The sequence below is a fragment of the Crocodylus porosus genome, unplaced genomic scaffold, assembly GCF_001723895.1.
Source record: "Crocodylus porosus isolate Cpor-Errol unplaced genomic scaffold, CroPor_comp1, whole genome shotgun sequence".
Lineage (NCBI taxonomy): Eukaryota > Metazoa > Chordata > Crocodylia > Crocodylidae > Crocodylus > Crocodylus porosus.
Window position 1 is genome coordinate 1,432,930 of NW_017728950.1, and position 15,616 is coordinate 1,448,545.

Sequence of the window (15,616 nt, forward strand, 5' to 3'; positions counted from 1 at the left end):
CTCCCTCCCTCCCTCCCCGCCGCCTCGGTCTTGCTCCGTGGAAAAGCAAAGCCAAGCCGGGCTGGGGCTCCTCCGTGCTCCCCGTGGAGGTGCTGCCGCTGCCGCCGCTGCCTCTGGCCGCGCGGTCCCAGTCTGGCTCAGGGCAGAGCTGTCTCTGAGTCCCGGGGCGGGTGGCTCCGCGGTGCCCCTCTCCCTCTGGACGTGTGTGTGTGTCTCTCTCTCCCTCCGTGTGTGTGCAGCAGCAAGCAGCAGCTCCTTGATTCAATAGATGAGATGAAGAAGAAAAAAAGAACTCTCTCCATTTGGATAAAGAGGAGGAGGAGGAGGAGGAGGAGGAGGGGTGAAGGGGGGGAGAGGAGAGACAGGGGAAAGAAGGAGAGAAAAAAAAAAAGCCCTCAAATCCCGCCCCTGGGGCTGTCAGATGGCTGGGCTTTCTGGGACGCGATTGGCTCAGGGAGGGCAGAAATTACTCAGCAAACATGACTATTATTAGCTGCTTAGCAACAGCTCACCAAAGTAGAGAGACCACCCAGGCAGGCAACCCTTGTGTGTGCATCTCCAGCTTCAGGGGGAGCCTTAAAGAGATCCAGCCTTCTTTGCATGCAATACTTCCATTAAGGAATGCCTCTCCCCCCCGCACCCCCTCCCCACCTTTTCTTCTTCTTTTTCTTTTCAACAACGGTTTCTTCTTCTTCTTCTTTTTTTGCTTGTTTTTTTACGAGATGCTTTTAGACAAACACGCGCGCAAGCCTTTCCTGCACATCCACCTTCAAAAATATATTTTGCTTTCTTAAAAAAAAAGAAAAAAAAAAGAAAAAGAAGAAACCCACGGAACGATTTCTAAAGCCTTTAAAAGAAAATCCTTTTAGAGGCACCTTGGCCTCAAGCTGCAACAAATACTGGGAGGTCCGAGCTGAATTCCCAGGCTTGCACAAATAATGACAGGGTGGTGGATACTGCGGGGGAAAGTGCCAGGTTTTTTTTTTCCCTCTCTCTCTCTCTCTCTCCCCCCCACCCCTCTTCTCATTTTAACTACAGAGGATCCTTGCAAGAAAGCACCAGTGAGGGTGGGTGGAAATAATAATAATTAATAATAATAATGATGATAGTGATGATGATAACACCACACCATGGAAATTTAACACCCAGAAGAAGGGATGTAAAGCCGGGCAAGGACCCCGCCCAGTTTAACTAAGCGTGGGGGTCCCGAGACTCACTCTGCAGCAAAGTCCGCTTAATACCTCGCCCCCCCGCCACAATTTTTTTCAATGTCAAGTTCAGTCCCCGGAGGCTTTTCGCGCTCCGCGTGAATCGCCAGCTTGTTTGGGGGCTTTTATTTTTATTTGTTGGCACCCCGAAAATCAATGAGTTGCTTTTAAATAGATACTTAAAAATCAATGCATTGATTTTGGGGAGGGGGGAAGGAGATGCCCGTGCAGGGAGATGCTCCCCATCGGAAACGCTTTTAGGGGTGCAAGGGGGGGCTGTGTCTCTGTGCAGGTTGCAGGAGGCGCTGTCACCCCGGAGGTGGCTTTTGCATCGCATTGCCCCCCCATTTGGATGCATTACAGGGACTCCCCCTCGTGCTTCTGCACCCCCCGCCCCTCAGCCTGTACCACAGGGATAAGGGGGGCAAGTCCCGCTCGGGGCTGTGTCCCTTTAAGGGGCGCGCGGTGTGTGTTCATTGAAAAAAAAAGAACGCGCGGGGGGGCGGGGCCCAGCGGCATCACGTGACACGCGGACGCCTGGGCCGGGCTCCTCCAGTGTGCGGCGGGTTCGGCCGGGCCCTGAGGGTTCGGATTCTGGAAGGGCGGTGGAGATAGTGCGGCCCGAACCCGCGCGAGGCGCCCACGCGGTGCCGTAGTACATTCCAGGGGGCGGGCGCTGCGGCCCGCGCTGGCCAATGGCGCTCCGGGCTGGGAGCTCCGGGCCAATGGCAAGGCGGCGGGAGCCGTCCCCATTCAGCCCGCACAGCTGTGGTGGCGGGGTCGGGTCGGGCCGAGTGGGGGGGTGGAACCTGCCCCAGGGAGCAGGCTGGGCGCGCGGCTCCCGCGCCGCGGGGCCTCTGCGGAGCCGCGCGAGCTGCAGGAGGCCGACGCATGCAGCAGGCGGGTGTGCAGGGGGCTTGCATGCGGGTCCCAGCACGGCGGGGGGGCCATGATCTCCCCTCTGCTTCCTGGTGCTCCCTGCACCACCCTGTCTTCCTTGCGCGGGGGCCGAAGCGCCGGCCCGCGGGCATTGCCTCCTGCCTGGTAGCTTCGCCTCGCAAGGCCTTCCCGCCCTGCCCCGGCGCCTATAAATCCTGCCGGTTGGTGCCCCCAGTGCAATCGGGAGGCTCAGATTTAACAAGCTGTGTCTTAATCTCTCCCTCTCCCCCTGTGGTCTGTTTTTTTTCATACCCCAGAGATGAATTACTGCGGGGATCTAATTGGCCTTGTTTCTGCCGCGCTTTAAAAAAAAAATGGAGGAGGAGGAGGACGAAGTGTCAGAGTAAAAGTCTGTCTCAACTTGGGTGGTCAGGAGCGGTGGCTGCCCCCAATTTGCCTCATTGCTGATGCATGCGAGTGCTGCATTCCCAGCGATAATGTTGTTCCTAATCAATCTGCCCTTATTTACATTTGTAAGCATTGTTGGCTTTAATATGCATGCCCTGCGCATGTCACCGCGGCTCCGCACCCGGGGCTCTCCCCCTCTCCTTTCTTTGCCCTAAACTTCAAGGATCCCACAGACTGGAGTGGTGATAACACGCCCGGCTCCTCGCCTGCAGGAGGCCTGCCTAGGTGGCACCTCCCGCCGGCACAGCTCTGCCTTCCCCCGGCCCGGCTCGCTGTCCCCGGGTGGGCAGGGCCCACCCAGTTGGCCCCTCCGGGTGCCTGGCACCAAAGACCCGCCTTTCTGTATGCCCCCCTGGGGCCTGGCATCCCGGAGCAGGAGGCTTGCAAGGGACCTTGAGAGGTCACATGTAGTCCAACCCCCTGCTCGGAGCAGGACCATCCCCAACTGGATCCTCCCCAGCCAAGGCTTTGTCCGCCCGGCACAGATGCCCCGCGGAGGAGTTCAGCCCCGAGGGGTAGGGGCTGGGAGGTTGCTGATGGCTTCACGGCGACTCTTGCAGCGTGTTAGGGGGCTCCCCCCCATCACTGCTCTGCCTGTAGCATCCGGTTACATGAATAAAGGAAGGACATTGAAAGAAAACACCTGCCCTCCAGATTGTTTGTTTGCCCGGCAAGAACAAAACCGGCCTGGAGGGCGCTCACTCGCCTGTCATTTTTGTGCCCGGGGATGGTTTTGCCCCCCACACCCGCCCCGATCTCCTTTTGGCATCCAGCTGTGCAGCCCAATAAGACCGGGGGGGGCGGTTCCTGCCTCGCTGTTGCAGCCCTTTGAATACGCTCGCCAAATAAACCTTGTTCTTGCTCCCCCCTCCCCACGCCCGGCCCTGCTCCCGGAGGAGCATCTTGCCCGTGTGTCCGAGCAGATGCTGCGGGGGGCTCAGGTCTGGGGAGAGGGAGCCCGGCTCGGCTCTTTCCCTCGCCCTCGCCCTCCCTCCTCGGGACTAGCAGGCGAGGGAGGCTGCTCGAGCCAACTTGTCAAAATAATGCGGCTAATTACCCCTGATCGCCTTTAATGGAGAGCTGCTCCGCGCGCCACAAAGAAGCAAATGAGCGATCTCCAGCATCAGCCGGGCAGCGCAGGGCGTTGCAGCCGCCCCCGCTCTGGGCAGCCCCCTCCGGCTCTGCAGCCGCCGGGGGATCCGAGCCCGAGCAGCCCTTGTCATCCTCTCGCACACCCCAGCGTCGCCTGCAAACCGGATCCTTTCCCTGGCAGCCTGCCCTCAGCCCCGCAGTGTGCACCGAGGGGGGACAGTCCCCCTGGAGAGCTTTTTAGTCCTTCTGGACCGCACCGGGGCTCTGTAACCATACACCCCGGCTCTCGCGTTTGGCAGGAGGCGCAGACCATTCATTTTCCTGATCTCTGCCATGGGGTCTGACGGGAGGTGGGGGGGAGCAAAAAAAAAAAAAAAAAAGCCGAGTGACACGATCCTTTTGACCCACTGCTGGAGCAACAAATTTATTAGAGATATAGGCGTGAGAAATGAAAAGGAAGTAAAACAATTCAGGCTCATTGTGTGTCTTGCTTTCATACTGCTAATCCGGTTTACACATCACGCCTACATGTCTCAATAGGGCTTTATAGACTGTGGCAAAGGCAGGAGAAAATAAAAGGTGTGTGTGTGTGGATGTGTGTGTGAAATAAGGCTGAAGGCAGGGAAGACCAAGACATTTTAATTCCGAGAGAGCTGCCTTGTCAAATTTCTATCTGCCGGCTCCTGAAAGCCAGCAGACCTTTCCAGCCCCCGCCCCTCTGCCCCCAGCCCTTCCCGACCAACACGAATTCCTGCTCAAATATATTGTCAGATTAGAATCCATCTTCACAATGACTCTAATAGCCCTGTCCAGAAATTAGATACACCTATCAAGCTGGTGCTGAAATGATGTGAAAGACCTCCAACCTGACACTGGGAAGCGCTGGGAGCTGGCAGATGCCCACCTCGGCCACCGACTCGCTTCCTGAAGTTGCCCACCACGCCTTTCCCAGGACGGGGCTGCCTCTGCTCTCCACCCCCTGGCCTGATCCCGTGCAGGCACAACATAGGTCTGACCGCTGCCCACCCCCGCAACCTCCAGTGTCTGCAGCGCGTGCTGGGAGCAAAGCACCAATAAGGCTGGCTAGAAAGCCCAGCTCCTCTCCTTTTGCTGCGAGCGGGCACCAGCTGGCCCAAAGAAACCGTGCTGTGCGGGCGAGGTCCGGGACTCCCCGCTCCCGCGCCAGCCGGGGGATGGGGGAGCTCAGCACACGGGCCACAGAGGAGGAGAAGGGGGGAAGCTCTTTCTTCCTGCGTGTGCCCATTTCACAGGAGGCTGCACAAAGCTTCCCCAGGCGCCAGGACTCCCTCTCTGCCCGCGATCGAGCCAGCCCCGAGGGCTTTTTGGCCTCCCCTGGTGGCAGATGCCAAGACACCAGGTGAGCCGGGTCACACCCGCCCCCGAGACGCCCCGGGCCCGCCGCCCGGGTGCTCTCCAGCCGGAGCAAGGCACAGCGGCGTGGCCCAGGCCCCGCCAGCGGCGCCCCGAGCCCAGCCCGGGGCCCAGCCGCGTGGAGAAGCTCCCTCTGGCTCCCCCCTCGTCCGGAACCAGCAGCCCGGCGGGGGCTGATGAACGGAAGCCGGGGCGGCGACCCTCCCAAGCGTGAAAATGGGATCCCCCAGCCAGCACACACCCACCCACCTCCCCGGGCCACATCCCGCCACCCCTGCGAGCCGAGCGGCAGCAGCCGGCATCCCCACGGCTCCAGCAGGAGAGCGGCGTCCGCGGCAGGGAGTCCTCCCTCCCTCCCTCCTGCTCCAGGAGCCAGGTTGCTCCCCAGACCCCTTCCCCTCCCTGCTCCCCCCACCGGGGCTCTCCCAGGAAGCAGCCCCGTTACACGCGATTTTCTTTTCTTTTCTTTTTTTTTTTCTTAATGACAAAGCTGGTCTCGTACTCACCATCCTTCCCCTTCTCACGGGGAGCAGCTCGGTGGGAGTTGGGGAGCTGACGGGCTTGCGAAATTGCATTCAGCGCCGAGGGAGACTTTGATATCACATCGATTTCGTGTCCTGCTTTCTTCCCTTTCTTCCTTGGCCCCCCCCAGCCCCCCTCCCTTCCTCGCTTTCTTTTCTGCTTGGACCAAAGGAACTGAAAGTGTAAAAAAATAATCCTCCTAGGTTGCAGGCATTCTGCAGAGTGCTGGAAAGGCTCACAATTACATGCCTGTTTCTATTAAGCAGCTCCATCGTCCTCCATGTGGGTGGTCTGGCTCTCAATAGGCAGGACCTGTCAGGGTCACGTGATGAATCCGAAAACTTTACCCCTTTACAATAAACTCAAGGAAAGCAAAGTAAACTCCAGGAACGTGCTATCAGCAGAGCCCTCCTGGGTAAACAGGCAGCTCCCTGCTCCATCCACCCTTCAGCTCCCAGAGGCCAGCTCAGGAGACAGTCACTGCTGTAACCTCCCAGGCCTGCGATGGACAAAGAGGACACAAGATCCTCTTTTCTTTCTCCCCACTCTAGGCTGTTCCTTTCAAACCATGGCAATCCAAGCAGATCTCATTTCAGCTTGTAAGGAGCTTGGGTGAGCTCCCTCAAGCTGCGGAGGAGGTACAATGTGAGAGGTGCCAGGTGTTGGAACGCAGCTCCCCTGGTTTAAATAAATACCTGGTCCCATGGATATGAAAAGAAAGGGGATGGACAGTTTTCCTCTGGCTAAATGTTTACCATTCCACCCAGTGCTCGGTTGAAAGAAAGCTTGGGCCTGCAAGATTTATGCCGATGCTTGTCATTTTTGCTAGGGGTCACTAGGAAGTTACTTGTCTCCTGGGTGGTGAAACAATGCTAAACCCAGTGATTAGCCCTTCTGAAGGAACATCTGATTATTACTTCTAAGGCAATACACCCCACTCTGTGATGCTTTAAAAAAAAATCTCCTCCCTTATTTTCCCCATAGGATACTAGCACTATAAGCGTTTAGTGATGATTTACTATCTTGGTGTCTCCATGTAACATGGAAGAAGTTGCTTAGAGTACTGCTTAACTGCTACAGAGTACTGCACAGCATGAATGTGGAAGAAGTCTCTGAAAGAGGTTTCATGATTTGGTTATAAGAGATGTAAAGTCTGCTAATTCTGCTCCGTCATCAGGTTGTACATTTCATTTGCTCAATAAATGCAATCTCTTCATGATAAAATGGGCCAAGAAGTAAATGAAGTGTCATTTGTATGAATTGAAATGTTTGTGTCCAGCTATCAAGATTTCTTTATATTGGCCTTCAGTTCAGAAACTCTGCTTACCACTTTTCTTTGTGCACAGTGTTTCCATGTGAGGGTTTTTTTTAAAGATCCTTCTAACAATCTTATATCTGGAATACTCTTATCATACAGTCCCATTCATTGACAGTAACTTGCATTTGTAAGGTTAATCCATTGTCTATAGGGTTAAACTTTTCAGAGTTATATATGACAAACTCTTGGCATATCTCTATATCAGAAGGCTTTATATGACATAATTCTGGCCATATCTTTATTTGCATAGGACCAGACTGGGCCCCAAAATAATGAGTAACAAAGATATTTCACTGGTGAAACAAATATTATTTTGTCATGGAAGAGGGCATCTGTATTTTTGCTGTAGTAAGGAGAAAAAGGTGGTAGGGCATGGAAAAAAGTCTCAAAGAAAGTTTTTAAGACTGGTTGCACAATATATATTACTGTGCTTCTATGTCTGCACCCCAATAAGAAATGATGGAGTTAGACGATCAAAAGCAGAAGGCAGCAGGATGATCCAGAGATTCATAGACTATAAAGCAAGAAGGGACTGTTGGGGTCCTCTGGTTCGACCTCCTGTATCAAACTGGCCATTGGATGTCCCTAAGCATAATTCTTTTAGATCAATATCATGCCCTTTAGAATAAAAAACACCCAATCTTTATTTAAAATTTCCAAATCATGCCAAATGGACCATGACCCCTGGTAAGTTGTTCCAATGGTTAAACACTTCTTTTCAGACTGTATTATGTCCATAAAGCTCTGTCATGGAAAATGCATGCCTAACCATGTTAGCCACGAAATCATTTTTAGTAGGAGGAGGCAGAACAATGGAATAGGAGATAAAGTAGTAAAGAACTGTGCAACTCTTATGCTAAGCATGAGGGGATGAAAGCAGAATAGTACTTCAACATAAACATGGAAAAGAAATGGAGAGGCGTTCTATGGATGGATGGAATTAGCATGAATATAAGAAGAGGGATGAAACTTGGATCTTTATGTCATGAAGGATTAGAGGACACAGTATCAGAATATGATGATGTTATAGAGGCCCAAATGTATCACAATGAACCAATAATAAATCCCAGAGACCTCATGTTCTCTCTTCCTTACCACTTTGACTTCAGTGAAAATTGTTCTTTCCCTGGGGAACTGTTCAGCAATTTTTAGTCCCAGCCTAGTGCTTTACCCACTGTAACCATACTGCCTACTCCTAAGTGAAGAAAAACTGGAACAAGTAATATTGTCAGGAGATGAAGGGATGGCACGATCTGACACAGAGGTACAGAAACATAGTAATGTTTGAATGAAGATTAGATGCAATATTGCAGAAAATGAGGAGATAGAGAAGCATGCCACCAGGTGGACTGTCAACTTTTTTTGTTTTATAATATAGGCGTTTAAGCATCAACTAATAGAATAATATGGTTAGAAGGGATCTCTGGAGGTCATTTAGTCCAACACCCTGCTCACAGCAGGATCTTCCTTGACTCTGTCTAGGCTGCACTCAAAAAAGTCCAAGGACGGAGATTTCATAACTTGTCTGGGCAGCCTGTTCTCATGCTTAACCACCCTTGCAGTGAGGAAGTACTTCCTAATATCCAACCTAAATTTCCCCTGCTGCAGTTCGAAGCTATTGCTCCTATTCCTGTATACTGTGACTACAGAGAATAGCCTACCCATTTTCTTTATAACCACTTTTCAGGTACTTGACTGTTACAAAATCTCCCCTCGTTCTTTCTTTTCTCAAGACTAAATGATTCTAGTTCTTTCAGACTTTCCTCATAGGTCAAGTTTCCCAGGCCTCTAACCATTTTGTCTTTCTCTGCTGACTCCTTGTAATTTGTCTGCATCTTTGTTGAAGTGAGGAGCTCAAAACTGGAAACAGTAAAACAGAAATGAAATACAGAGCAAATCTGATGTTCTTGCTGCAGCCTGAATTTTAAAATACTTCTATATGTTTTTGGAAAAGAGTAGACTATACTCCTCCATCTTTGTTTACAACATTTAACAGCTGTAAAATCTCATGACTCGGCTTTTACATAGGCGTTATCTTGCAATGCAACATTAATAAGGCTTTCAGGGAAATTTACCTTTATGCATCTTTAGGTGAAGTGAGAATTTAAAGTACTTAAGACTACCTCTGAAGGGACCCATTAGAAGAAAAGCTTTGTTAATTACTTTAGTGACTTAGAACTTAAGGACCTAGGTTAAAGAGACTGCTAAAATCGTATTGCTAGTCTTTGCTCAGGGATCTTATTTCGTTATTGTGAAATAATGGTCACAAGCTGGCAGAGGGTAGATTTAGGCTAGATATCAGGAGGCACTACTTCACTGTCAAGGCAGCTAGAATCTGGAACCAACTTCCAAGAGAAGTGGTGCTGGCTCCTATCCTGGGGGTCTTTAAGACAAGGCTAGACGAACACCTTGCTGGGGTCGTTTGACCCCAGTACTCTTTCCTGCCATGGCAGGGGGTTGGACTTGATGATCTGCTCAGGCCCCTTCCGACCCTACCAACTATGAAACTATGAAACAGGGAAGAATTATTAGGGGTGGATCCTTAGGAGATGGAAGATTGACATAGCTCTACTGAAATCAACAGAGACATGCTGATTTCCACCAACTGAGAATCTGTCTCCATCTACTTATCTTACAAAAGGGTTTCTAACATCTATTTTTTTGTTCTGAGAGCCTCACTAAGCTAAAGGATCAGGTGGTAGATGGGGGATACATGGAGTATCTGCTCCACTCTTGGGCGAGGTAGCTAACAGTGAGCCATCACTGGAAAACTCCAAGATTCCAGGTAATTAAAAAAAATGCAGTTATTGCTGAAAATGGGAACAAAAATCATATTGTCTGCCCCCACAGAAAAATATGCTATGCTAAAATATGGGACTTCCTGGTAATGGAAAGACTGTCCCATCAGGTTAGATTATTAGAAAGAGACAAAAGAGTAATAAATATTTAGAAATATGGATTCCATTCCTAACCTATTAAGAGGACAAACGTTCACCAGCCAGTAATCCAGAATCTGTAGCCAGGTTCTTTGACTATTAATGATTATTATCAAATGTTAATTGATTTAAATACACCTGATTATGTTGATCATAGAGGTAATCATTTATACAGATGTTGTATATTATTTCCTTTGCAAATATTTAATAACTTCAACCTCATGTAACCATTATATATTCCTTCTGTGTTGGAGCTTTGTTTCTATAGTTGCTTGGATAAAATAGTTAAACATAAAATAAAAAACAATGCAGATGATAAACCAAGCTCCCAGTCCTGGACGCAGCTATGAAGGAGATTCAATAAAGGGCTTGGTCTGAATTAACTTCTATATTTCATCTTATAATCACTGGAGGAAAAGATGAGGGCAAGGAAATTTTGAGAAATGGAGCACCAGAGGCAGGCAGATTATTTGGTTGGGCTCTCTACCTCACCAAGGCTCTATAATTACTAATTGTGGAATGTGTTTGTGTTTTCTTTCTTTCGGAATATTGGCTCCTCTCACAAGAATACTGTTGTGGCCCAAAGATAGGGAGCAGATTGCTTATGAGAGACTGAAGGCTTGGCCTGGTACAGAAAGAAGAAACAGAAGCAGCATTGTCATTGCTGGGGTCTCATTGGGAATCCCAATAGTGCAGACATATTATAGATTTGATGAGGGCTTGGAGTAGATGGATATTAGTGCAGGGGATATAGCAACACAGGAAAACAGAGGTGAAAGGGACCTCACAAGGTGACAAGGTCACCTTGTCCAGCCTTCTGCTCAAGGTGGGTTCACCCCCGACTAAACCATTCCAGCTAAGTATCTGTCTAACCTGTTGAAAATTTTCAGAGTTAGAGAGTCCACTTGAGAAATTGGACCTGCCACTTGCTAGAGTTGAATTTGTTGTTATTTGAGCTATAACTGAAAAGTAATTTAAGGGATTGTAAGGTAAGAGGTATTCTGTTATGGGACAAAAACCCTGGCACGGATTATCTTATTTAGGGGCTTGTAGAGCTGACTGGATTCTATGTCTTTTCCCTGAGCCTCTCCCATGTCTTGGATCTAACTCTTTCCAAAGCTGTCACCTTCTGATCTTTACGTTTTGAAGTTTTGTTGCCCTCCTTCTTTTAGTCAACAGGTGAGAGATGGATCTGTTTGAAGTCCCGAGGCTTTGCTGCTGTTAGCTGGATATCCCAAATTTTGTAAGGAGGGTATATTTTCTTTTAACCGGTTTCCTTTGGCCCTCACTCTGAGGCAGAGAACACAGAGGAGAAAGAAGAATTTAAAGACAAGAAGGTGGAAGTTATGACCAGACATATTCAGATCCATACTATCTTCCTCATGATCTAAATGTTTTGATTTTTTTTTCCAAAATCCATCTTGATGATTCTCCGACCTTTCAAAACATATTTTGATGTATACCAGAGGTTCAGATACAGAGTTGTCAGCATCCCAACACATGTAATCTATTCTATAACTTGGGGTTAAAGCATTATGTGACACCATATGGCCATTGTAGCAGGGCCCTGAGATGTGCCTCCTCCTTTCAGGGAGAAAGCAGTCTAAGATCCTGCTTGCAGGTAGCAAAGTGGGGCTAGTGAAGGACTCACCTGGCTGGACAAGGGCTCAGACTTGTGGTATATAAGCTCAGAGCCTACACTGGTCAGTTAGTCTTGCTCTGGTAGCTATGGAGTGAGGAGTCCCTGACAGTAGAACAGCAGGACTCATGAACTGACAGTGGCTCTGAATGAGGAACTCTGAAATGCAGGAAACAAGGGAAGGTCTCTGGAGCAGAGAAGGGCTTGGTTATATGGGCAGGTAGCCCTGTTTTATGTTAAGCCTAGGGGAGGCTTGATTGCTTGCCAGAGGACAGGTATTCATTATTAGGCTGTCCTAGCAGCTTAGTTTGGAGCCCTGCAAGGGCAGGGAAGGCTGACTTGGAGGGCCAGTAGCCTAGCAGGGGCTGAGAGTGGGGCTTAGCCAAGTTTACAGGGACATAGAGAGTAAGGACCTGGGGATCTATGATCCCCAGGCCTGGAAAGGGCTGGGAGTCTGACCAGAGGGTCCAGGGACAAGCAGGGCTGAGAGAGAGTGAGACCCAAGAAGGTCCAAAGACAGAAGGAGTACCTGAGTGTGGGACCTGGAGAATCAGGAGTTGGGGACTGATGGACATTTGGACCAGAGGGTCCATAGGTCCAGGGCCGGAGCGAGGGTCCAACCTGGGTCTATGAGTCTGAGAGGGGCTGTGGGCTGGACCAGGAGTCTGGGAACCCCAAGAGAGAGGGGCTGTGGGCTGGACAGAGGATCCAGGAGCCCCAAGAGGGCCAAGTGTGGGACAATGGGGGTCTGAGGGCCAACAGGGGCCAAGTGTGTGAACTGAACTTTGTAGTGATAACACCTGCCAGGCTTAGGGCATGGTGTAGGGGAGGAACAGAGCCATGCAATTTGCCCTTAAGGCTAGAGGTGCCCTACTGGGGCATAGTCAGGCCAAGAGGGACCTATCAGGCCTGAGGGCTGGATGACGCTAGGGGGGCCCACAAGAGACTTGGTGGGAAACTGTTAGGATTAAGCGTTACTCTAAGGCCTGTGGGCAACTTTTCTTAATCAATCTTTAATAATAAGAACAAGGCATGGCGGGTGACCAATTTAGGGAGAGCGACATTAGAGTGTGAGCCAAGCAGGAGTCACCTGCTTGCCAGGCAGACAGGTGTCACAGCTGTCCAACATCTTGACAGATGAAAGAAGATGTGACAGTCAGTGAGTCAGTGGTGCTTGGCAGTGGTGTGGACAAGAGCCTGATGCGTGAGTGGCAAGCCTTCCCCAGTGACTACAGGTCCACTTGTTAGATATAGGATGAAGCTTCAGCTTGGGCTCTTGGATGACTCTCTGTAGACCCACCTTCTCCAGACAGAGCGGTTGTGGGCAGGGTTCTCCCAGTTGTCAGTGAGAATGCTGAATTTCTTGAGACCTTCCTTGACTTCGGTGCTGTATTGAATCTTTTGCCTTCCTCTGCATCATGGGTGGTTCTTGAGTTGGCCATAGAGCAGTCTTTAGCAGATGATCTTGAGGCAGATGCTCTATGTGTCTCAGCCAGCGAAGCCTGTGAGCATCCACTGTAGTTTGCATAGACAGTAAGCCAGTTATCTCAAGGATTTCATTGCTGGTGATCCATTGCTGGCACCATGTAGCATGTAATCTGCAAAGAACTGTGCAACTGCTCAACAACATTTTCTGGAATCCTTTAGAAATCCTTGCTCAAGACAACTTCTCTTATAACACCAAATGCCTCAACACAATCACAATGCTCCTGTGCTCACCCAGAAAATAGGTTATCATAGGTATCTCTGTGAGAGAACCAAGTCAAAAAGAAATCTTAGATGTGCTCTTTTGAAAAATATGCCATGTACTTGTTGCATGGAAAGCAACAATGCTAGCTTAGAGCCACTAGTTACTAACAAGGTATTACTGTATCTCTTGGGATAGGCTCCTTGCTCGTTGATATAGCTTACCAATGAATCTGAGGGAGAGGGGTAGTAAGTGGTTCACATTGCTCTCAGGCTTATATCCGGTACCTCTGATATGTTTGTTCACACTGCTTTTACTGTGATTGTTCTTAAGCTTTGTTGTACTTCCAGATTTAAGTCTGCCTGCAAATCTTCTCACCAGAGTAGGTTTGCTTATTGAAGAACATCCTCTCCAGGGACAAAACTGTTGAGGCATTAGAAAGACTGTGCTCAGCCCTCATAATGGACATGACTTATTCCTATTGGTTAACAACATTAGATTTCCTCCTACCAACTTCATACAGATTGCCAATTAACTCTTTTACTTCTTAGCCTGTAGAATTAGCATATCCAAATAACCAAACCTTTTGTATATTAATTTAAATGTTTGAATAATGAAGATTGTCCTGTAGTGCTAAGTATGTTGTATCATTGCTCCTCCCAAACTCATTTTATATACTTTAGTGAACCTGAATGAGCCATCATTTCTTTTGCTGGGCAGAAGGATGCGCTCAGGCCCTATTCCTTTGAGGAAAAAAGGCATTGTTCTTATTTAAAAACTGGTATTATTGAAATCCCTGGGAGCACTCCCTCTTGCATACTGTTGGCATCATATTCTCAACTTGGAGGTAGTTCTTTGAGAACTTGTATGAAGGGGCCAAAATACATAAATATTTTTATTATCACATACTGCCTTGTGCCCCTCCTGTATATAGCAGAAAGTTACACAAAGGTACCAGCTTTCCCTCCTCTTCTTTGCTTAATTGGACTAATATCTTGGAGGAAAACTAATCTTTCATTCTTTGTGGGCAATTTCCTTGGCAGAGTAGCACACAACAGCACATAGGTTTTGCCTCTAAGACCTTCAAGGACAGTCAAACTTATATCTTTCAGCTCCATTCTCTTCTGTCTTAAATATTAGTGGTATGTTATGTTTCCTTTCAATATACTGTATATTGGGTCTTCCTTCATGTCTGTGTATTTTGGGACCAAATTTCTCTTTGAAGCAATGTCATGGATCTCTATTTGCCAGTATATCAATGTCTTTATATTTTGGTCCCAAGTTGGATTTTTCAGCTGGTTCTGCATATAGGAAAACTCTATGGTCATTTTGAGTAAGGCAGTGACATATTACATATTAGCTTCTCTGAACAAAACTGCATTTTGTTAAGTTAGACAGTATAGTCTTTTCCCCCACAAAGTTCTACTTGCAAAAACATCACCTCCTTTATGCATCTAACTATGCTTCCATTGACCTATCACCAGCAATTTATACAACTTTCCCAGGCATACAATAGCATTTAAAGTCCTTTTCTTGTGTAGAAAGTGCTCTTTGTGACTGCTCCTAAGCCTTTGTTTGTATTGTCCATTCATGTTAACTGTACCTATCATCTCAATTGGAAACCAGTGCAAAGAAAGTGGTGATGTCAAAGTCAGTACTACCTGATGCATGGGTTCACATAGATGGAAGTAACTTTTGGTCCAAGTATATTGAAATAACCCTTGCACTATTTCTTTCAGAGATGGTATTCATCTCTTCTTATTTCACTGGATCAAAAGTGGACCAGAAGATTTTAAAATTATCTCATTGACCTTTTTACAGCCTAAGCTATAGCCTACCTTCCATTAAGTAATAATTAAGAGACATGGTCTGGAATCTCAAGGGCTTATATCTGTTGCCTTTATCAGTATACACTAAGCCCAGGCCCTGCATATTTTAATATGTATTTTGCACAACGCTGTTTGGGACACAGACAATTCCAGCCAGGCTGGGGACAGCTGAGAAGGACTCAGTTGTGCTGAATTGCCCCTGGAGTAGCCCAAGTGAAAGTCTATCACTTAGGGACTCAGTGCCCACCAGCCTTGGAAGGGAAAATGCTGCGCTCTCCACAATGGTGGGGGCATAGCTGTATTTCTGTGTGCATGAGGTGGTGAGCCAGCACTTCACCTATTCCCTTCTGTCACCCATAGAGAGAGGGGATGTAGTGACTCTCTGTAGCTGGCACCCCCCTCCTTTGATAAATATAGCTAGTCAGGAACTCAGTGTGGGGTGACTAGGCCACAGGTCATCCATTATTATAAATGGTATTCATCTGTACTATTAAAACATAGGAATTCCCTACTACAGGAGACAGGGATCACCTACCCCTTTGTCCTGTCACTGAGAGTGATCACTGGTCATTACTAAATAGTTCAAGAGGAAGGCCTAACCCTTCTTTCCTCAGAATGAACCTTACAGCACAATCTTAGTGGCCAG

At 48.6% G+C, this 15,616-nt stretch overlaps 1 protein-coding gene and 1 long non-coding RNA gene across 2 annotated transcripts in view; one reads left to right on the forward strand and one right to left on the reverse strand.

Annotated features, from left to right (window-relative positions):
- The window catches only part of PTCH1 (patched 1), a 78,946-nt gene extending 72,920 nt beyond the window's left edge, over positions 1-6,026 (reverse strand). Inside the window, exon 1 of the mRNA XM_019554963.1 lies at positions 5,546-6,026. Within this exon, the coding sequence (XP_019410508.1) occupies positions 5,546-5,614 (69 nt within the window). The 5' untranslated portion in view covers positions 5,615-6,026. The remainder of the gene's footprint in view (positions 1-5,545) is intronic.
- On the forward strand, positions 338-3,195 carry LOC109323425. The gene is made up of 2 exons (XR_002104662.1): positions 338-1,822; positions 2,405-3,195. It is a non-coding gene; the product is annotated as an uncharacterized LOC109323425 (long non-coding RNA).
- Positions 6,027-15,616: the final 9,590 nt, after the last annotated feature.